The 22,905-nt window shown below is 44.1% G+C and overlaps 1 protein-coding gene across 1 annotated transcript; it reads right to left on the reverse strand.

Moving 5' to 3' along the window:
* Positions 1-224: 224 nt before the first annotated feature.
* IL1B (interleukin 1 beta) lies at positions 225-7,904 on the reverse strand. Its single transcript, XM_055539103.1, has 6 exons — positions 7,847-7,904; positions 7,054-7,102; positions 4,990-5,188; positions 4,047-4,208; positions 2,096-2,226; positions 225-1,148 (listed from the first exon to the last, which is right to left on the reverse strand). Exons 1-6 carry the CDS (start codon positions 7,891-7,893, stop codon positions 936-938), a joined length of 801 nt encoding a protein of 266 aa, XP_055395078.1. The 5' UTR covers positions 7,894-7,904; the 3' UTR covers positions 225-935.
* Between the last annotated feature and the right edge of the window lie 15,001 nt (positions 7,905-22,905).

The raw sequence follows: 22,905 nt of genomic DNA on the forward strand, positions 1-22,905 counted from the left end.
GTGCCATATATACTTTTGTTGAATAACAGAAGTGAAAGGGAAGGGTGTTTAAGCTGGTCTTTGCTGGCCAGTGATGTTCCTAAGCACTTTGCATTCAGTAATGAGGAGTGGGTTTCTAATTCCCCAAGGAGATGGCTCATGACTCCATTCATCTTTACTCTTCTACATCAGATCCGAGACAAGTCAATGACCATGTGGAAAAAACATTTGTTTTCAGTGAAATTTATTTCAAAATCATTGAACAATCTGATCATTCTTCCCTATTCATAAATGCTATGCTATGCTAAGTCACTTCAGTCATGTCCGACTCTGTGTGACCCCATAGATGGTAGCCTACCAGGCTCCTCCGTCCATGGGATTTTCCAGGCAAGAGTACTGGAGTGGGGTGCCATTGCCTTCTCCGCTATTCATAAATAATTCTATTTAAATAATCTGAGCTTGTATGCTTTCAGGCTTGGTGAAAGGACTTGACAGAAGGATGGCACTCTAACCCAAAGGAAATTGGTTCCGTAGTTATTGAAGGCTAGGATTTTTCACGGATGCGCCTGCTTCTAGGCCCCCTGGAACTAAATTAAATAGACTAACCCATCAATAAATAAATAAATAAATAGTTAAGCGGTTGCTCATCAGAAGCTGGGTGCAAAGGACAGAGGATTTCTTTGAAACTAGTGTGCCATGGTTTTTGCCAGGCTGACTTTGAGTGAGTAGAAGAAATGAGAGAGGGGTGGCTCAGTGGATGGGGTCCGAGGATGGGCTCTGGGAGGAGGAGATTTTTCCTCCCGGCCATGTGGAGATCTCTAAGCACTAATGCAGGGAAGGCAGTCGGGCATGGATCAGACAACAGTGAAGTTCAGGCTGCAGCTATGTTCTTCCCTTCCCTTCTGCCAGTCCTCGGGGTTATTCAGCCCACGTGGACTCCCTGGGTATGGCTTTCTTTAGGGAGAGAGGGTTTCCATTCTGAAGTCAGTTATATCCTGGCCACCTCTAAAATGTCCCAGGAAGACGGGCCTTTCTTCGATTTGAGAAGTGCTGATGTACCAGTTAGGGTACAGGACAGACTCAAATTCAACTGTATTCTTGATTTCTGTCTTGTAGAAGACAAATCGCTTTTCCATATTCCTCTTGGGGTAGACTTTGGGGTCTACTTCCTGCAGCAAAACAGAAATAAACATCTTTAAGAAGGAAAGGGCAAAGACATTCTACCCTGGTCTGGACAAAGTTGTTTTCTGGGTCATTTAAAAATGGATTAGCAGGGCTCAGGTCCAGGAGCCAGACTCCTGAGTTGTCTTTGTGACCCCGGCCTTCTGTGTGGTGACAGAAGGCACACTTATCCTTCTCTGAAACTTAGCATCAAAGGCTAGGGTGTATAATATAGGTGGAACTGTTTTCAAAAGTGAAAATTAGGTAAAAGCTTCTAGGTGTAGCTAGTTTCCAGGGACTTATCCTGTGTTTTTCCTCATGGCTCTGGCTAGAATGACTTCAAGTTGGACATGAAATTTTTGCTGGGAAAACTGGTGGGAAGAGGAGGTGTGATTTTGGGAGTGTAGTGGAGATGGCAGTGACTGGTCCCTTGAACCGATTAAGTCCTCAAAGTGTCATCTATCAAATGGTGGCTGTTGTTTAGTCACTCAGAAGTGTCTGACTCTTATGTGATCCCATGGATTGTAACCCACCAGGCTCCTCTGTCCATAGCATTTCCAGGCAAGAATATTGGAGTGAATTGCCATTTCCTACTCCAGGGGTTCTTCCCGACCCAGAGGTCTAATTGGAATCTCTTGCGTTGGCAGGCAGATTCTTTACCTCTGAGCCACCACGGAAGTCCCATCAAATGGAGGAACTCTAACAATGTATAATCTGTTGGGTGGCAAGACGGAAGAAAATCTGCAGAATAATTTACTTTTTGTGTAATGGGAGTGAAAGCTACATGCATTTGACACTTACATTAAATTGATTTCCATTTATGCAAAATTATCATGTAGATCTACTCCCAGAGGTTCTGGGGAAGGGGGAAATTTAGTTGTCTTTGAAGTAAGTGATGGCTAGGGATGCCCCAGAAGAGCCTGAGAAGGGCCTTCAGCCCCTGGTATTCACTCACCTCCAGCTGCAGGGTGGGCGTATCACCTTTTTTCACACAAGACAGGTATAGATTCTTGTCCTTGATACCCAAGGCCACAGGAATCTTGTTGTCTCTTTCCTCTCCTTGCACGAAGCTCATGCAGAACACCACTGGGGAGAGGAGAGGGGTCTTGTGGTCAGGGATATGGCACTGCAGGGTCAGCCCAATCCCTGGACCCCAAGCCCAAGATTCATACAGTATAGCATCCTCTGTGGGAACCCACACTGAGGTTCTTATGGCAACCCACACTGAAGTTCCTACAGCCTAACAGAGAGGGTAATCCCACAGATCATAGCAGCTTCGGTTTCTTGAAACAGGTTTTTCCCTCAAATGGTCTGGGGGCTTCTCAGAGACTCCTCATAGTGGCAATGAAAAATCAGGGGGTCTAATTTTTAAAAATAGGAGAAAGCTCTCATGTCCCTGGCCAGTCCACAAGAATAGAACAGTATGATCAACATGAAAATTGAGAAAAGAGATAAAGCTGGGCTCCTGAAAGACACTGGTCATGGATCTGTTTCAAGACTATAAACAGGAAAGTGGGAAGAACCTGGGAAAGGAGAAGCTTAGCTGGGAAAAGGCATTCCAAAGAAAAGACATGCATTTTTAGTCTTCCTTAGTTATAGCTGTCTCACTTAGAGGCCCGAAGGTCATGCTCACAACACTGTTCTAAAGAAACAGGGTTGTCTTGGCTTGGTTGAAACCAGGATGCTTTCCCTCAGGGATGCCTCTCTTCAAGGTCAGCACCCTTTGAAGAGAACAGTCTGGCTGTTCCTTTCAGCTGCCCCCTTGGTTATGCCCCTGCATACAGGGTTCAGCCATAGTGGCAAAGTGCCAGACAGATTCCTGCAACCCGTGGGCCACCCCTGGACTTGAAGCAATGCCAGTGACATGGGCTTGCCTGGTGGCTCAATGGTAAAGAATCTGCCTGCCAATGTAGGAGACACGGGTTTGATCTCTGGTCTGGGGAGATCCCACATGCCACAGAGCAACTAAGCCTGTGCGTCACAGCTACTGACACTGTACTCTAGAGCCCATGAGCCATCTACTGAAGCCCCCTCACCCTAGAGCCCATGCTCCACAGCAAGAGAAGTCACTGCAATGAGAATCCCATGCACCACAGCTAGAGAGTAGCCCCAGCTCACCACAAGTAGAGAAAAGCCCTCACAGCAACAAAACCCACACAGCCAAAAATAAAGAAAAATTTAAAAATAAAAAAGTTGCCAGTGACAGTAGAGAGATATAAATTCCTGCTTGTCAGTTAGGTTTCCCTCTAAGGAACCATCTGGTTTGGGATGGGAAGGATGTTAGGGGTGAGGGGGCAGGGTTGAGAATGAGGATGGACAAATTATCTCCTCACCATTCTAGTTTCAACCCCAACAACCGGAAGAAAGAACCCACAGGCAGTTAGGTCATGTCCATCAAATGACCTCTAACAGAAGCACTGCCATTAAATGACTCGGCTGGGCAGTGGTCCTGGGGTTGCTGGAGCACTCTAATTTCTCAGAGTCACCTCTGTTGCTGAAAAATGAATGTACTAAGGGACTCAATGTGGTCTCATCACTAGAATCCAAACAAAACATTTGCATGTCCTTCATTATTGTTGTTGTTATTTAGTTGCTAAATCATATCCGACTCTTTGCAACCCCCTTGGCTATAGCCCTCTAGGTCATGGAATTTCCCAGGCAAGAATACTGGAGTGGGTTTCCATTTCCTTCTCCAGAGGATCTTCCTGATCCAGGGATTGAACCTATGTCTCCTGCATTGACAGGCAGATTCTTTTCCATTGAGCCATCTGGGAAGCCCCAGCATGTTCTTTATTATATGCTATTTCACTGCCATGGATCATTTTCCTTAATGGTCTGCTCTGTTGAAATGTAGAGAATTAGCAAGCAACGAGGAGGCCAAGAAAAGAGACAAAGTCCCCAAGTACCTTCTCGGCTCATTTCCTGTGAGAGGAGGTGGAGAGCCTTCAGCACACATGGGCTAGCCAGCACCAGGGATTTTTGCTCTCTGTCCTGGAGTTTGCACTTTACTGACTGCACGGGTGCGTCACACAGAAACTCGTCGGAGGACGTTTCGAAGATGACAGGCTCTGAAATGTGGAGCACAGACCTTGTTTAGGGAGATTCCCAGGTGATTATGGGAGGCAGAATTTGTTTCCTTGGAGAACATCTGAGCATGCCTAGCTGATGCTTGATTACATCAGTGGAGAGGAAGTTGGGGTGGGTCAGAACACTGGGCCTGGCACCCTAAGATGTAGGTTCAAACTTCAGCTCTATTACTTGCTGTGGATGAGCCATGGGGTCACTTATGTAAAATGGTGGTGGCAACAGATGTGGCCCAACAAGGACATCCTGAGATTCACAGGATATAATGTAAATGAAAGCATACAGAATGACTGGCTGCTTTGCAAATATGAGTAGTTATCAAGGTCCTATTTTAAGAATAGTTTCAACAACTAAAAAGGAGAGTGAAACCATCACCAAGTTGGATTCTATACAGTAGTGTATTGAAATATAACATTTTGGGTACCATTTTATGCAAGTCTGTAAATTCGGAAAAAGCTTCCATAATTTTAGGATGCATAGCATGATTAGCCAGTTACATCATTATTTCATTAAGGAAGAATTCCTTAAAAAGTCTTTTAAGGGAGCAAATCAATCTGATGGAAGACAAAACAAAAAAAAGACTGGTTTCAACTGAAGAGATGATTAACTGAGCTTCTAGATGTCTCTGTTTTCCTCTCATTACTGGGCCCTCTACTTTTAAAGGGTTTCAGCCTCGGGGATGGGGGAGTGTTAGCTGTTGAGTTATGGCCTCTGAGAAGGAAATGACCAGCGATCTCATGTCTGCCCTTAGCTCTCATTAGGTACCTTCTTCAAAGATGAATGAAAGGATGCTCCTCAGGTCATCATCATGGAAGACATGTGCGTAGGCACTGTTCCTCAGCTTCTCCATGGCCACGATGACCGACACCACCTGCCTGAAGCTTTTGTTGTAGAGCTGGTGAGAAATCTGCAGCTGGATGTTTCCATCTCCCATGGAACCGAGGTCCAGGTGTTGGATGCAGCTCTGTGAAGAGACCAAAGAAGTCAGCATGGGAAGGTGGTTGGGCCAGACAACTTCTGTTTTGATGCGAGAGAGGAGGAAGGAGGAGATTCATGCGTGCTCAGCCACTCAGTCATGTCCAACACTCAGAGACCCCATGGGCTGTAGCCAGGCTCCTCTGTCCATGGGATTCTGCAGGCAAGAATACTAAAGTGGGTTGCCATTTTCTCCTCCAGGGAGTCTTCTGGACCCAGGGATCAAACCCACTGCATCTCCTGCATTGGTGGGCAGATTCTTTACCACTGAGCCACCTGGGAAGCCCAAGGAAGAGATAACAGAGCTTCTAAAGATAAACTTTCATCTCTCTGCAACCCAGAGAGGTTAAGTGGCTTATCCAAAAACATCGGCCAGTGAGAGGCAGACCCTAAACCATAATGTAAGCTTTCTAATGCAGTATACAACATTCTTCTAGAATAAATCCATTCTTACCTTATCTTTTCTTACACATGCTCCACCTAACCATAAACTTACACCTTCTAACACTATTTATCTTTTTGGAAGCCTAATGTACCAATGTTATGTATTTCATTTTTCAGGGCTATGATGATCAGATTTTCAATATGCCTCTGCCCAATCAACAATGTTCTATACAATCTTTTTCTCAAATGCTTTCTCATAAGCATCCTGCAAAAAAGTGGTTACTATTATGAAATAGTTCCTCAATTCAGAGAAACTGTTTAACTGCATTAAGCCTTAACTGAAGTTGCTTGCAAGGCATGATAATGGTTTAAAAGTTTGAAGGACAGCTCAAGAGACCTGTAACAACACAGAGGAAAGCTGAGTGGGAGGGACATTCTGCCCAGAGCAGAGGCCCCAGGAGAGAGAGCCAGAATGCTGCATGAGACTGTGGGAGGGAGGGCTGGACAGAGAAACTGGGCTCCATCTAGGGCTGGAGAAAACCAGTTGTGCTGGTTTTAAAGTCTTTAAAGAAAGGAACTTTCAGCAAGACAGGAATGCTTGATAAGGCTGGAGGAGGTTGTCACGAACTAAAAACATCAGAGAGAACAGCTGCCTGCTAATTGGTACAACTGCGCCAGCAAGGCTGATGGCTGAACTACCTGAGAGAGTTATTAGATTACAGGAGTTATCACACTTACAGAAGAGGAGGGACTGCTGGAGGGTCAACAATGCTCTCTGGGTCACAAAGCGTCTGACACTACTGAGTGAGTGAGCACATACACACAAAGAAACACTCCTCTGCTAGATAAACTTAGCTCCTGCTGATAATATCTCAGAGCCAAGGGTTGCAGGATGCTAGGGTCTCAGACATCATCCTGCTTATGACCCTTATTATTCAGACTAGGATCAAAGGGATAAAATGACTTGCTCAAGATCCAACAGCAAGTGAATAATTTTCTCATAACTCCCAAACTCAACTTTTTGTTTACATCATGACTTGTTGTCCTTAAGCTCCACTTCAGGGAGCAAAAAACAATCCCACCCTTAAAGGAGGTGGACATATTCATTCTCAAGGTCATCTTCTCTGGGTCAGGTTCAGTTCAAGTGATTAATGTAACTTCATCACTTTTAGAGCTGAACACCTCTCCTAAAAGAAGAATTAAATTTGCTTGGAAGAGACAACAAGCACTATCTCTACTTAAATTCCCCTTCTAAAAGCCTCTGCAAGCATGGCCAGCATCACCAAGACTCAGTGAAACACTGGTGGCGTGGAAGTTGCAGAGTGGCCAGCTTCCATTTGTCTCACTGGAAGAGGAGAAAGTCATTTTATCACAAAATTCCATAGGAACAAACCAGCCCAGAACACTTCCCTTGAGTCTTTCCTCTGTCATAGCCCCTCAACATGTTGGGATCAAAACCCAAAGACTCACCTTCATCTGTTTGGGGCCATCAGCCTCAAATAACAGCTCATTCTCGTCACTGTAATAAAAACAGAAAGATTGCTCAATTTCATCTCCTGGACAAGATTAGCTTTTCTTCCCTGTTGATAATCTTCACCATCAATGCATGTGTGCTAAGTTGCTTCAGTTATGTCTGACTCTTTGTGATCCTGTGGCTCCTCTGTCCATGGGATTCTCCAGGCAAGAATACTGGAGTATTGCCACGCCCTTGTCCAGGGCATCTTCTGGACCCAGGGATCGAACCCATGTCTGCTGCGTCTCCTGCATTGCAGGCAGATTCTTTACCCACTGAGCCACCTGGGAAGCTGGGCAATAGGAAACTGCAAACAACGTGTTCCTTAGGGCTGCCTGAAGCAGGTAGTTGCCATGGTAATATACATGGGACAGCACAGGAGGAGGGCAGGTACCCATTGCTCTCTGAGCTCTCTGTAGTATCCTGAGACCTAACTTCCAGCCTGGTGAAAATCTGAGCTTTCCTTCTCAGTTAAGCCAAATCTGCCAAGGGATCCACTGGATTGTCCACTTGGAATCTTTCTTCCTGTTTCCATCTGCAGGAAGCCCCTGAAGCAGCATCTGGGTGGCCTAAGGGTGCCATGGCTGGACTTGCAGTGGGACATCAGTCCTTAAACCAGGTTGACTTGGAACCCTGCTTGCCACTGTAAGAGGCAGTTTGGGAGATGAATCTGGTCTCTAAGCACATATAAAAATCCACTCTTGAGAGGAAAGCCCTGCTAACACAATTGGTATCAATTTTCCCACTGACCTGTAGTAGGCCATCATTTCATTGATGGGTTCAGGTACGGTTGCCATGGCTGTTTCAGAAACCTGTGCAAAGAGGAGAAAAATGAGTGACCATTTGCCATGCCAGTCCCCATGAGGGCTGCCTTCTTCACATGTGATTTGCCCTCAGCATCTTGTACCTGGCAGGCAAGCAAAGAAGCCATTTTCGAATGAATGAGTGAATGCATGAAAGTCATCGTTTGGGTTCAGAGTAAGTGAAAGTCACTCAGCTGTGTCTGACTCTTTGCAATTCTCAAGGCCAGAATACTGGAGTAGGTAGGTGGGTAGTCTTTCCCTTCTCCAGGGGATCTTCCCAAACCAGGGATCGAACCCAGGTCTCCTACATTGCAGTCGGATTCTTTACAAGCTGAGCCACAGGGGTCCAGAGTAAAGCATTTGCTAAACCAAGCCCAAACCAGGAGCAGATCTCTTAGGTGATCTGGGGGAAAGGTAGGATCCTGAGCTCTCTGATGCCAGCTGCTAGATAAGTGGTATTAATTCCCCTATTATTTTGCAAGTTATTGTATTATACATAGCTGGCAGTTTTGCAGAAAGCCCAGCTGTCAGGCAGAGAAGGAAGAGAAGAGAGAGGGAGGAAGACAGAAAAAAAGAGAGAGAGAGACTCCCTTAAGACCTAGTCAGCAGGAAGAATTAAAGTGGTACCTGGGCAATGAAGGCTGGCTGGAGAGAATAGGATCCCTGGGTGGCTTGCTGTGCCTCCAAGCGGGTATACTGTCTGCTGGTTTCTCCTACCTATCTTATGGCCTTCAAAAGCAGAAGTGGAGAGCTGAGAGATTTCCCCTTTGGTTAACTGATTTCACAACCAAGTTAAAAAAAAAAAGGATTGATGGTAACTGGGAGAGAAATAATTCTCCAGTCCTTGGGAGGGCAAGTGAGAGCCAACTGTGACACATCCTTGCAAATGTGTCATCATGCAAATATATGTTGGTTTTTCTGACAACTTTTGTGCAGATGATGTGAAACCAAAGTAGCGGGTTTTCCTAGGTAAGAAGGATGTTTTAATTTCAAATCTCCGGGGACAAACGGAGGACACCCAGAGGCACACGCACAAAAATGCTTCCTCGCTCACTCCTTGCACGTAAGTTTAGGAAACTTCTTACTTGGAGATGAATAAGTGAGCATAGGGAAGTGACAGTAACCCTGTGAATTCCGAACCCATCATGCTGTTTTCTACCTTGGAGGCTCTGGATCAATTAATGAAGCCTCTGGGAAGACATTTGATCTTGCTAGGATGAGGCAGGGAAAACACAGTTGTGCAGGGATGCAGGCTTCAGATGGAGCTGGGGGATCCTTGGAGACAAGCTCATCCAACCCATTCTGACCAGGTGCTGGTATCCTAGCCAATTGCATATGGAATCAATATTAATATTTGATGGACAGTGAAATGAACCTGGATTGAGAACCTGTTTGAAAAGATTGTGAATAAGTTTCATAATCACATTCCCTTTTTAAAATGCAGAGACGTTGGGGTCTTTTCTGGAGGACCAGTGATTAAGACTCTGCGCTTCTACTGCAACGGGGTTAGGTTTGATCCTTGGTTGGGGAACTAAGATCCCGCATGCCTCATGGTGGGGCTACAAAACAACTGCAGAGATGGTTTATGCCTAACAGAATTTTTTTTTTTCTGTTAAGTCTGAGAAGCAAAAAATTTCTAAATAAGAATATTCAGCTGAGACTATATCTGTTGGTAGCTCCAAGAGTTATTAGACATTAGACCTTTTTTTCACTCTAGTTTTATTGCAATGCAATTTACATTAACCTTGTATAAGTTTAAGGTGTTCAACAGGGGCTTCCTCAATGGCTCAGAGGTAAAGAATCCTCCTGCAATTCAGGAGATGCAGGAGATGTAGTTTCGATCCCTGGATTGGGAAGATCCCCTGGAGAAGGAAATGGCAACTCATTCCAGTATTCTTGCCTGGAAAATTCCATGGACAGAAGAGCCTGGTGGGCTACAGTCCATGGGGTCGCAAAGAGTCAGACATGATTGAGTAACTGAGTACAGCACAAGGTATACAAGTTGATGATTTTATATATATATGGGTGAGTATATATATATATATATATATACACATACATAGCAAAAAGTTTAACCATTCATAAACTTACACATATATACACATATACATATGTACTATATGTGTATATATATACATATATATACACATGGTGTTGAGAACATTTATGATTTACCTTCTTAGCAACTTTCAGCTATATGATACAGCGCAGTGCAGTGTTAATTGCTCAGTCATGTAACCCCATGGATTGTAGCTCACCAGGCTCCTCTGTCCATGGGATTTCCCAGGCAAGAATACTGGAGTGAGTTGCCATTCCTTTCTGCAGGGGATCTTCCCTACCCAGGGATTAAACCCAGGTCTCCCACATTGCAGGTGGATTCTTTACCACCTGAACCACCAGGGAAGCCCACATGATACGTAATGCTGCTAAGTCGCTTCAGTCGTGTCCGACTCTGTGTGACCCCATAGATGGTAGCCCACCAGGCTCTCCTGTCCCTGGGATTCTCCAGGCAAGAACACTGGAGTGGGTTGCCATTTCCTTCTCCAATGCATGAAAGTGAAAAGTGAAAGTGAAGTCGCTCAGTCATATCCGACTCTTAGCGACCCCATGGACTGCAGCCTACCAGGCTCCTCCGTCCATGGGATTTTCCAGGCAAGAGTACTGGAGTGGGGTGCCATTGCCTTCTCCGTGATTCGTAATACAGTATAGATAGCTAAGTTCTGGGAATCTAATGTACAGTATAGTGATTATTATTAACTATACTGATACGTAATACAGTATAGTTAATAATAATCACTATACTGTACATTAGATTCCCAGAACTTAGCTATCTTAAAACTGAAAGTATCATACATACTCTTTGACCAACATCTCCCATTTCTCTCACCCCCTAGCCCTTGGCAACTGCTATTCTTTTCTCTGTTCCTATGAGCTTTGCTTTTATTATTTTTTTTTTAAGATTCCATGTATAAGTGAGATCTATAGCTTTTGTATTTCTCTGATGTATTTCACTTTGCATAATGCCCCTCAAGTTCATCTGTGTTGTCAAAAAGATAAGATTTTCTCCTTTTATTTTTTTATGGCTAAATAATATTCTTTTATATACATGTTGCTGCTGCTAAGTCACTTCAGTTGTGTCTGACTCTGTGCGTGTTATATATCTCTAAATTGAGATATATATCTTTGTAATATAGTCTGAAATCAGAAAGTGTGATACCTTCAGCTTTGTTGTTTTTAAGATTGTTTTGGCTATTCAATGTCTTTGGAGATTCCATACACATTTTTGAGTTGTTTTTCTGTTTCTGTGAAATCTGCTGTTGGAATTTTGATAGGAATTGTGGTGAATTTATAGGTGGCTTTAGGTAGTATGGACAACCTAGAGGGGTGTGATGGGGATGGAGGTGGGAGGGAAGTTCAAGAGGAAGGGGACATATGTATACCTATGGCTGATTCATGTTGATGTCTAGCAGAACCATCACGATACTGTAAAATAATTATCCTCTAATTAAAAATAAAATACATTTTAAAAAAGAAAAAAAGATACTAGTTATTCTAGTTCGAAACATGGGATATCTTTCCCTTTACTCATGTCTTTGATTTCTTTTATCAATGTGCTATAATTTTCAGTGTACAGGTCTTTTCGCCTTCTTAGAAATTTATTTCTAAGTATTTTGTTGCTTTTGATGCTATTGTAAATGGCACTGTTTTCTTTATTTCTCTTTTGCACCAGACTTTGTTTAACTCAGACATCAGAAGCATGCCTGCCTGGGTACTGCTCCAGGGTAGCCCTGGAAGAATGAATGAATAAATAATCAGGTCAAAACTGGCACATGGAGTCTCAGAACAATGCCTTCTCTACCCCCTTTGTCACCTATATTATAGCATATTTAAAAAATAATTTATTATGTATTTATTTTTGGTTGTGTTGGAGCTTCATCGCTGTGCATGGGCTTTCTCTAGCTTTGGCCAGGAGGGATTATTCTCTAGATTTGGTGCGTGGGCTTCTCTTGTTGCAGAGCACAGGCTCTGGGGAACTCGGGCTTAAGTAGTTGCGGCACACTGGCTCAGTAGTTGCAGTTTCCAGGCTCTAGAGCACAGGTTCAGTAGTTGTGGCTCACGGATTCAGTTGCTTCATGTCATGTAGGATCTTCCTGGGTCAGGGATTGAACCTGTGTCTTCTGCAGTGGCAGGCAAAATTACCACTGAGCCACCAGGGAAACCCGATAGCACTTAGAGCACTGAATCGGAACCTGGCTCACTTACCAGGTTCCTTTAGGAGCTTGTGAACTCTCAGAGCTGGGACAAGCATATTGTGATGTGCAAGTTCTGGCAGTAAAACTTTGCTCAGCGAGGTTCATGGGAGACAGGTTTTGACTTTCGCAGGCAGGAGGGAAATAGACTTTCCCGTGGGCAAGGATCATATAATGGTTTCACCAGCCAGCCTTCTCATTGGGCCCCTAGTATCTTGATATTGAGCCTCCCAGGTGGCTCAGGGGTAAAGAATCTGCCTGCTAATGCAGGAGACAGTGGTTTGATCCTTGGTTTGGGAAGATCCCCTAGAGGAGGAAATGGCAACCCATTCCAGTATTCTTCCCTGGGAAATCCCATGGACAGTGGAGCCTGGAGGGGTACAGTCCTTGGGGTCACCAAAGAGTCAGACATGACTTAGTGACTAAACAACAATCACAACAAATCTTGATATCAGGAAGGCAGATGCAAGAAACCTATCTTCGGAATGTTGTATGTTCCACATGGAATCTAAAAGTTGCAACCTGTTCAATACATCCCTTTCTTGTGGGTTTGGGGATCTGTAGTCATTTCCTAAGTCTAAGCCCTCATAAAACTGGAGGTCTGGTTCTGCAGACTCTGTTTTGCCATCATAGGCTCCACTCTGGAAATGAACCCTTGGTCCTCAAGTCTCATTGAAAGAACTACCACCTTCCTCAGACTCTTTATGCTGGGGACCTGGTAGTCTGGTAGCTCTGTGGGTTCTCCTGACAGAGAATCAGAATTGGTGATGTGATTAGAAGCCAAGTGAAGGAAGACAAAAACCAGCGGCAGTAAGAGAAGTAGGCAAGGGACTCAAGCATCATTTCTGAATGAATCCGTTCTGTTTCTGGGACTTGAGATAGAGGTCAGGAATAAAATTACTTCTCCATCTTCTTCATCCATCAGTATCCAGGGTGCACGAGCCCTCATTCTTTCTGTTCAAGGGAAATTTTGGAGCCGTGGGGCAATGCCCCTTGACGTAATAAACTCTACAGTTCTGCCCTGTCTCATCCCAGCCCTGTGGCCTGGACACAAAACCTGGCAGCATCCTGTCCATCTCAGGAAGTGAAACCTCTTATTGTGTCAAGTTCACAGATTGCACAACGCCTGTATTAAAAACAGTCTTTCCAAGAGGACGACTCAGGCCCCAGCACTTCCTTCCGGTCCCCAGTAAGCAGAAAACATCTCATTACAGATGTAGTTGCACAGAGGGAGGGCCTGGAACAGTGATGACGATGGGGATGGAGATGCCTGGGAATGGACCAAGCAGAAGTGGGAGATTGGCAAGCCTGGATGTCATAGGGAGCTTCAGCTCTTGGAAGATTCTTCAGCTGTTGAGTCACTCAAGCTCTTCTCAGCTCAAAGTTGCCCACTACCCTGCCGAGTCATTCCTCTGAAACAGGACTGGCCTTACTTAGAGCAGCGTGTGCCTTGGTATCATCTTATGCCTCATCTTGGGCATCTAGCCTCTCTTAATAAGGTTGGTCTCACCCAAATGGTCTTCACTCAGTTTGAACAAGAAGACAGGCAAAATAATCATGGATTAGTTCTTATATTGTCATGATACATATAGTGATGTCTGCTCTATGTTGGAGGCCATGACCAACCCTACCATCTTCCCCAAGTCCCTTCTCATCCTCAGCATTGACTTCCTAATATTGTTCCTAAGAGTCTGTCATTTTCCTTCCATTATTTCTGTAGGTCTTTCTGGTATCCGAAAGTGTAAACAATGTCCTATATAGCCACACTTGTCACCATGGATACATGACTCCTTTTCCTTCTGCTGCTGCTGCTAAGTCGCTTCAGTCATGTCCAACTCTGTGCGACCCCATAGACAGCAGCCCACCAGGCTCCCCCGTCCCTGGGATTTTCCAGGCAAGAACACTGGAGTGGGTTGCCATTTCCTTCTCCAATGCATGAAAGTGAAAAGTGAAAGTGAAGTCGCTCACTGGGTATTATTTAGGACTGGGAAGTCTGATTTTTAGGTTTGAGACCTCTGTTCTTCTCAGAGCATCATCTTAGTTGGGTCTGCTTCCTGCCCCCTTGAACCCAAGTACTTATAGAGGGGACAGACTCCAGGGATGCTCCATCCTCTCTCCAGATCTAGAACAAGGAGGGCTTAGATATTTAAGCAGGAGGAGCAATTCAGTGAGGTATATGGTCTCCAGTGGACTCTCCCTATAGGCTGAGATCTTATTTCACCTCTGAGAACCCAGTGAACACTTGCCCTTCCTTTAGATCAAGCAGAAAAACCATGGGTGGGTGAGACGGTTACCAAGGACTTTGTGTTTTATATCTCTTTGCACACATAATGGGTATAGGAGAGCTGGCCATAAACATAACACTCTGATACAACTTATACCAGGGGTCTGGAAACATTCTGTAGAAAGAGCCAGGTATCAAGTATTTTAGGCTTTGTTGCACCACTCAACTCAACCATCGTTGTGAGAAAGCAGCCATGGGTAATATGTAAACAGATGGGCTTAACTGGCTATGGCCTGTAGACTGAAGGGTGCGTGTCCCTGTCACATACCATTGTATTTCACCATTTTTATTGTATGCAAACTTAGAGATAGTACTTTAAAAAAGCTGTCCTTTCTCATATAACTCAAGGTCCAAAAAAACAAACAACTGGATTAAAATGTGGGCAGAAGATCTAAACAGATATTTTTCCAAAGAGGGAATACAGATGGCCAACAGGCAACACAACTAATCATCAGAGAAATGCAAATCAAAACCACAGGGAGATATCACCTCACACAGGTCAGAATGGTATCACCAAAGAGAAAACAAATAACAAATATTAGCAATGATAGAGAGAAATGGGGACACTTTTACCACATTATTGGTAGGAATGTAAATTGGTTTAGCCACTACAGAAAACAGTGTGGTTTCTTAAAAAACTAAAAATAAAACTGACGCAGCAATTCCACTCCTGGGTATATATCTGAAATGAACAAAACACTAATTTGAAAAGACACAGCCTCAGTGTTCATTAGCTGAATTATTTACAGTTGCCAAGATGTGGAAGCAACCTAAGGGTCCATCAGCAGATGAATGGATACTGAAGATGTGGTGCATGTACACAATGAAATATTACTCAGCCGTAATAAGAATGAAATTTTACCATTTGCAACAACATGCATGGATTTGGAGGGTATTATGCTTAGTACGTGAACTGTGAACTTCCAGATGTTCAAGCTGAATTTAGAAAAGGCAGAGGAGCCAGAGATCAAATTGCTAACATCTGCTGGATCATAGAAAAAGCAAGAGAGTTCCAGAAAAACATCTACTTCTCTTTTATTGACTATGCCAAAGCCTTTGACTGTGTGGATCACAATAAACTGTGGAAAATTCTGAAAGAGATGGGACTACCAGACCACCTGACCTGCCTCTTGAGAAATCTGTATGCAGGTCAGGAAGCAACAGTTAGAACTGGACATGGAACAACAGACTGGTTCCAAATAGGAAAAGGAGTACAGTCAAGGCTGTATATTGTCACCCTGCTTATTTAACTTATATGCAGAGTACATCATGAGAAATGCTTGGCTGGATGAAGCACAAGCTGGAATCAAGATTGCCGGGAGAAATATCAATAACCTCAGACATGCAGATGACACCATTATGGAATAAACTGAAGAAAAACTAAAGAGCCTCTTGATGAAAGTGAAAGAGGAGAGTGAAAAAGTTGGTTTAAAGCTCAACATTTAGAAAACTAAGATCATGGCGTCTGGTCCCATCATTTCATGGCAAATAGATGGGGAAAACAGTGGAAACAGTGTCAGACTTTATATTTTGGGCTCCAAAATCACTGCAGATGGTGACTGCAGCAATGAAATTAAAAGACGCTTACTCCTTGGAAGGAAAGTTATGACCAACCTAGATAGCATATTCAAAAGCAGAGATATTACTTTGCTAACAAAGGTCGGTCTGGTCAAGGCTATGGTTTTTCTAGTAGTCGTGTATGGATGTGAGGTTGGACTGTGAAGAAAACTGAGTGCCGAAGCATTGATGCTTTTGAACTGTGGTGTTGGAGAAGACTCTTGAGAGTCCTTTGGACTGCAAGGAGATCCAACCAGTCCATCCTAAAGGAGATCAGTCCTGGGTGTTCATTGGAAGGACTGATGTTGAAGCTGAGACTCCAATACTTTGGTCACCTGAAGCAAAAAACTGACTCATTGGAAAAGACCCTGATGCTGGAAAAGATTGAAGGCAGGAGGAGAAGGGGACGACAGAGGATGAGATGGTTACATGGCATCACCTACTCAATGGACATGAGTTTGAGTAAACTCTGGGAGTTGGTGATGGACAGGGAGGACTGGCATGCTGCAGTCCATGGAGTCACAGAGTCGGACACGACTGAGCGACTGAATTGAACTAAACTGAATGCTTAGTGAAATAAGTCAGATAGAGAAAGGCAAATACTGTTTACAATCAATTAAATGTGGAATCTTGGACTTCCTGGGTGACCGAGTGATTAAGATTCCACACTTCCACTGCAGAGGGCGTGGGTTTGATCCCTGATCAGTAAACTAAGATCATGCGTGATGCATGGTGTGGCCAAAAAAAAAAAAAAAAAAAGCAAACTAGTGAATATCGCAAAAAAAGAAGCAGATTCACAGATATAGAGAACAAAATAATGGTTACCAGTGAGGAGAGATGAAGGGGGAGGGACAGTATAACGGTGGGGAAATAAGAGGTACAAGCTATTAGATATAAAATGTGCTACAAAGATATATTGTACAACACAGGGAATGTAGCCAATATTTTATAAATAACCATAAATGGAGTTATTGTTGTCATTTAGTCACTCAGTCATGTCTGACTCTTTTGCCACCCCATGGACTATAGACTGCCAGGCTCCTCTGTCCTGGAATTTCCCAGGCAAGAATACTGCAGTGGGTTGCCATTGCCTCCTCCAGGGGATCTTCCCGACCCAGGGATCAAACCCGAGTCTCCCACATCGCAGGTGGATTCTTTACCACTGAGCCACCAGAGAAGCCCATAAATGGAGTACAACCTACAAAAATTGTGACAGTCTACTGTACACCTGTAACATATAATATTGTATAGCAACTATAACTCAAAAAGATAATGACAAAAAAAGCAGGAAAAAAGCTGTTTTTATTGGGCACCTACAGAGGATGAGATGGTTGGATGGCATCACCAACTCGATGGACATGAGTTTGAGTAAGCTCTGGGAGCTGGTGATGGACAGGGAAGCTTGGCGTGCTGCAGTCCATGGGGTCGCAAAGAGTTGGACACAACTGAGTGACTGAACTGAAGTACCAGTCACCTTAATCTCATTATCTTATTTAATCTTCACTATTTACCTTTAAGCTTCCCTGATGGCTCAGAAAGGTAAATAGTACTGATCCATTTCACCTATAGGGAAACTGAGGCTAACAGAAGTAATTTATCTAAGACCAAACAACCAGTAAGTGTTGAAATCATGACTTACATATGGGTTTGCTGAACCCAAACTAGATCCTGTTTTTTTTTTTTAACCACTTAATTTATTGTTGTGAACACTTCTTGCCCCATTCCTGTGATGTCCATGGTGTCCATCTTTAGGCTCCTTTCTCAATAATTCGGTTATATTGCAAACAATGTCATCCTGGCGGATCGCGTGTTTTCCCCTAAGTGTTTCTACACTGGCCTAGTAGGGTTAGGGTGGACTCTTCCCTCCTTTTCCCACCTGTGATAAATTGTGTGAGTTTGTGTCTTTCTCCTTCTCTCAGGGCAGCACAGGTACTTTCCAGCTGAGTTCTCAGTTCTCTCTTCTCTTTTCTGAATATCTTCCTTATTCCTCTTCACTTTCTCACCTGCTCCGACTGCTGTGTTGCCTGATTTCCTCTGTCCTATCCTTTTTCCTTAAGACTTTGCTATAGCATTGTTAAAACAATCCCTTTAGGGTTTCTACCCCCAGAATCTTATGCCTTAAAAAAAAATGCTAAAAAATACTTCTCTCCTAAAATCTGTGATAAAATGCATCTCTCCTAAACTTTCTGTTGTGTATTCTACCGGCTGGTTGTTACATAATCAAAGGTGATTTGGCCACTTCCTTCTATGGCTTACTTAATTTCACTTCTTGACTCATTTTCTCCGAATTGGCTAGAACTGAGTTTTCTATTTTCTGGGAGAGGAAGTTCTCAGCAAGGTCACTCAGGATTTATTGGGTGTATTGCTTAAGTCTAGTACCCAAACTCCGGGTGATTATCTCCCCTAATTACTGAACGAGGATGTCTGATTGTATAAAGGTGTTATAACAATTCTGCCCAGACTTCAATACAGTGGATAGATATTACAGAATTCACCAACCTCTGACGTGGAGTTTCTTTCTCACCCTAATATTAGGAGGCTAGAAAATTCTTTCCACATCTCCCTTTAAAGCATCAGTGGAACTGTCACAGAGAACCTGTTTTTCAAATTAGGTTTTTATAGAGAGTGATGTTTGACATGGTAGTTCTAGAAATGATGAAGGTTAATTGATGATGTGCACAGGCAGAAAGTTATATGCTAGTACTAGTCCCAATATCCTTGGGACTTCCCTGGTGGTCCAGTGGTTAAGAATCTGCCTTCCAATGCAGGGTATGTGGGTTTGATCCTTGGTCTGGGAGCTAAGATTCCATATGCCTTGCAGCTAGTGAGCCTGCACACCACAACTGGAGAGCCCACATGTGACAACTAAGAACCAATACAGAAAAAAAAAAAATGAAATGAATAAAAAAAAAAGAAATGAATAAATATTTTAAAAATTCCAATACCTTTCTTGGGATTTTTGTTAATATATGTGTATGTTAAGTCGCTTCAGTCGTGTCTGACTCTTTGCAACCATGTGGACTGTAGCCTGCCAGGATCCTCTGTCCATGGAGTTCTCCAGGCAAGAATACTGGAGTGGGTTGCCATTCCCTTCTCCAGGGGATCTTCCTGACACAGTGATCGAACCTGTTTCTCTTACATCTCCTGCCTTGGCAGACGGGTTCTTTACCGCTAGCACCAACTAGGAAGCCCTTTGTTAATACATATGCTCATTTTAAGATTTTCAAACAATTCAAAAATATTTAGAATAAAAAGAGGAAGCCCTCCACTCCCCTTCTCCACTTCCTCTCTCACTGGAAAAGGCATTCAATCAGAAAGTATCCCTGTCATCACCACCCAAGGACTCACCCATCCCTCCATTCATGATTCACCATCGATTCATAGAAAGGGTTTTTCTTGAGTGCTTCCTAAATGCCTGGGGTCTGTAGATTTCTCTTCATCCCCATACCTCACTACAGTTCAAGTCTTCCTCCCTTCTCACTTAGGTTATTTCAATCATGTCCTAATTGGTTCATTTGCTGCCGTGGAAATTCCATCCATCCATTCCCCACACACCAGCCATAGAGATCACAAAACAAATTTGGGACCCAAGCCCTTGTTTCAATCCTGTCATTGGCTTCCCATCCCCTTTGTGGATGAGTCCTCGCTCCTGAGTAGAGCAGACAAGTCCCATCATGGAGTCTTCTGCTTTCCTCTCTGAGCCCACGCTTCAGCCCTTCCAAACTATTTGCAGTCCCTTGAATGCGATGACCTTTCTGGGCTTTGGTACAACCTGTTCTTTCTGGCCTGAAACCTGCTTCTCCTATTTGGAGTTTGGCCAGACCCAAGTCCTTAAGGCTCATGCTTTGCCTCCTCCATGACAAGTCTCTTCCCAAGTTGGGTGGTGGGTACCCTTCTTACCTATGATGTGCCTCTAACACCCTCTGCAGACCTCCTTCATTATGTTTTATTTGCTTGTCTCTGTTACTATTTTTTCTTTTCATTATTTGAGAATAATTGCTTTTGGAGCTTCCCTGGTGACTCAGATGGTAAAGAATCTGCCTGCAATGCAGGTTCGATCTCTGGGTTGGGAAGATCTCCTGGAGAAGGGAATGGCAACCTACTCCAGTATTCTTGCCTGGAGAATCCCATGGACAGAAGAGCCTGGTGGGTTACAGTCCATGAGGTTGCAAAAAGTTGGGCACAACTGAGTGACTAACACATGCATGATTGCTTTACTGTGTTCTTTAGTTTCTGCTGTACAATGAAGTGAGTCAGCTATATGTATACATGTATCCCCTCCCTCTTGGGCCTATCTCACCCTGTCCCCCTCACTCCATCCCTCTAGGTCATCACAGAGCACTGAGCTAAGCTCCCTGTGCTATAGAGCAGCTTCCCATTAGCTATCTATTTTACACATGGTAGTGTATATATGTCAATCCTACTCTCCTAGTTCACCCCATCCTCCCTTTTTCCCCTATGCCCACATGTCTGTTCTCTACATCTGTATCTCTACTTCTGCTTTACAAATAAGGTCATCTATACCATTTTTTTCTATGGGCTTCCCAGGTGGCGCTAGGGTAAAGAACCTGCTTGTCAATGCAGGAGACATAAGAGACGTGGGTTTGATCCCTGTCGGGAAGATTCCCTGAAGGAGGGCATGGAAACCAACTACAGTTTTCTTGCCTGGAGAATCCCATGGACAGAGCAGCCTGGTGGGTTATGGTTCATAGGTTTGCAAAGAATCGGACACAACTGAAGCAACTTAGCATGCACATACCATTTTTTCTAGATTCCACATATATGTGTTAACATACTGTATTTTTTTCTTCCTGACTTCACCATATATGACAAACTCTAAGTTCATCCACATCTCTACAAATGATTCAGTTTCCTTCCTTTTTATAGCCAAGTAATATTCCATTGTACATATGTACCACATCTTCTCTATCCATTCATCTGCTGATGGACATTTCAGTTCAGTTCAGTTGCTCAGTCATGTCCAACTCTTTGTGACCCCATGGACTACAGCACACCAGGCTTCTCTGTCCATCACCAATTCCTGGAGCTTGCTCAAACTCATGTCCATTGAGTCAGTGATGCCATCAATTTAGTTCCTTACTATTAATGTACCTGTTGCAGGCTTGGGATTATTACAGCTTTGACCTCTGTGCCTGGCACATAATGGTGCTCCACAGATGTTGGTTGACCAAATGCATGAAAGTCAGGAGTGATCACACCATGCCGCCCTCATTGCTTCCATCTTGTGCTAGCTTCCTCTAATGGGGAAGTGTTTCCTTAGAAAAGAATCTCCTTGCATGAAAAGCAGAGATTCATCAGCAGCACAATATCCAGCCCAGAACCAACTCTTCAGCAATAAATAGGCCCCCCAGACTCTTAGAGCAGGAGAGTGGTTCTGGGCCCAGTCAGGGGTGTTACCCTCTTGGAGAAGCTCAGCTCCTGTCATGAAGGCACAGTGTGTACCTTACTGCTTGGTCTTGTGTCAGAGCAGGGCCCACCTGCTTCTGTGGGGAACTCTGACCCTTTTATGAAGTTAGTTTTGGGACAGGCAGATGATGGAAGCTCTCCCCATAACCACAAACAGGTGATCTGGGTCTCACCAGAAATACCCTAGAGGCAAATTTCTGGAAAGGTGCTCCAACTTCTCCGAAAGGACAATTTTGAAGTGTTTCTTGAGGGCTTTTCAAATTCCTCTGAAAATGCAGGAATTCTAGGAAGATGAAGTCAGAGCTGATGACAAGTTGGGGTGAGAAAGTTTAGGTCAGGTCACGTCAGGTCAGGTAAAGTCCTTCATTCATTCAACATACCAGGTACCCAGTTTGATGTGTGTTTGTGTGTGTATGTGTGTATATGCACAGAGGAAGGGTAACACAACTACACAAGACATGATGGCTGTCCTCAAGGAGTTTTGCAAACATCCACAATTTTAGATGGAATACGGCAGTCCTGGGGCACATATAAACTGTCATGAAGCTCGTCTCACTTTTCTCTCCACACTCAGGGACACAGCCAGGGCAGAGGAGGGAGAGAAACACATTTCAGCTCTCTGTGGGCTGCATATGCTCCAGGCTGCACAGCGGGCTGCTTTTGGGGGACTTGTGGGCTTTGGTGGGAAGGGTCCTTTAGTGCAGGGCAGGGCTGAGGACCTGAGAATGCCAGGAAAGGAGTGGGGTGAGCATCCCCTTACTCTGGACAAGAGACTGTGAGGAAGAGCAGCGCTGGCCTTGGCAATATGGTGTCTGGAGAAACTACAAAAGGCTTCAGATCCTACTGTATAGCACAGGGCATTCTGCTCAACGTTATGTGGCAGCCTGGATGGAAGGGAAGTCTGGGGGACAATGGATAAATGTATATGTATGTCGAATCCCTTTGCTGTCCACCTGAAATTATCACAACATTGTTAATCGGCTATACCCCAATGCAAAATTTGTTGTGGTTCAGTTGCTCAGTTGTGTCCTACTCTTCATGATCCCATGGACTGCAGCATGCCAGGCTTCCCTGACCTTCACTGTCTCCCAGAGTTTGATCAAACTCATATCCACTGAGTCAATGATGCCATCTAACCATCTCATCCTCTGTCGCCCGTTTTTCCTCCTGCCCTCAATCTTTCCTAGCATCAGGGTCTTTTCCAATGAGTCAGCTCTTTGTATCAGGTGGCCAAAGTATTGGAGCTTCAGCTGCAGCGTCAGTCCTTCCAATGAATATTCAGGGTAGATTTTCTTTAGAATGGACTGGTTTAGGATCTGCTGTTTACTGACAATCGAAACCAGTTGTATTCGCATTGTGTCCCCAGGCCAGGGTATGTGATGAACAATTGCTGATCAACTGGGGATTAATCAGATCATCCTTTGCAAGTTCCGGATGGCTGATTCTCTCTGGATTCTGTTTAGGTCTTACTCCTCCTTCTCCAAAGGA

The sequence above is a fragment of the Bubalus kerabau genome, chromosome 11 (assembly GCF_029407905.1).
Source record: "Bubalus kerabau isolate K-KA32 ecotype Philippines breed swamp buffalo chromosome 11, PCC_UOA_SB_1v2, whole genome shotgun sequence".
NCBI classification, from domain to species: Eukaryota; Metazoa; Chordata; class Mammalia; order Artiodactyla; family Bovidae; genus Bubalus; species Bubalus kerabau.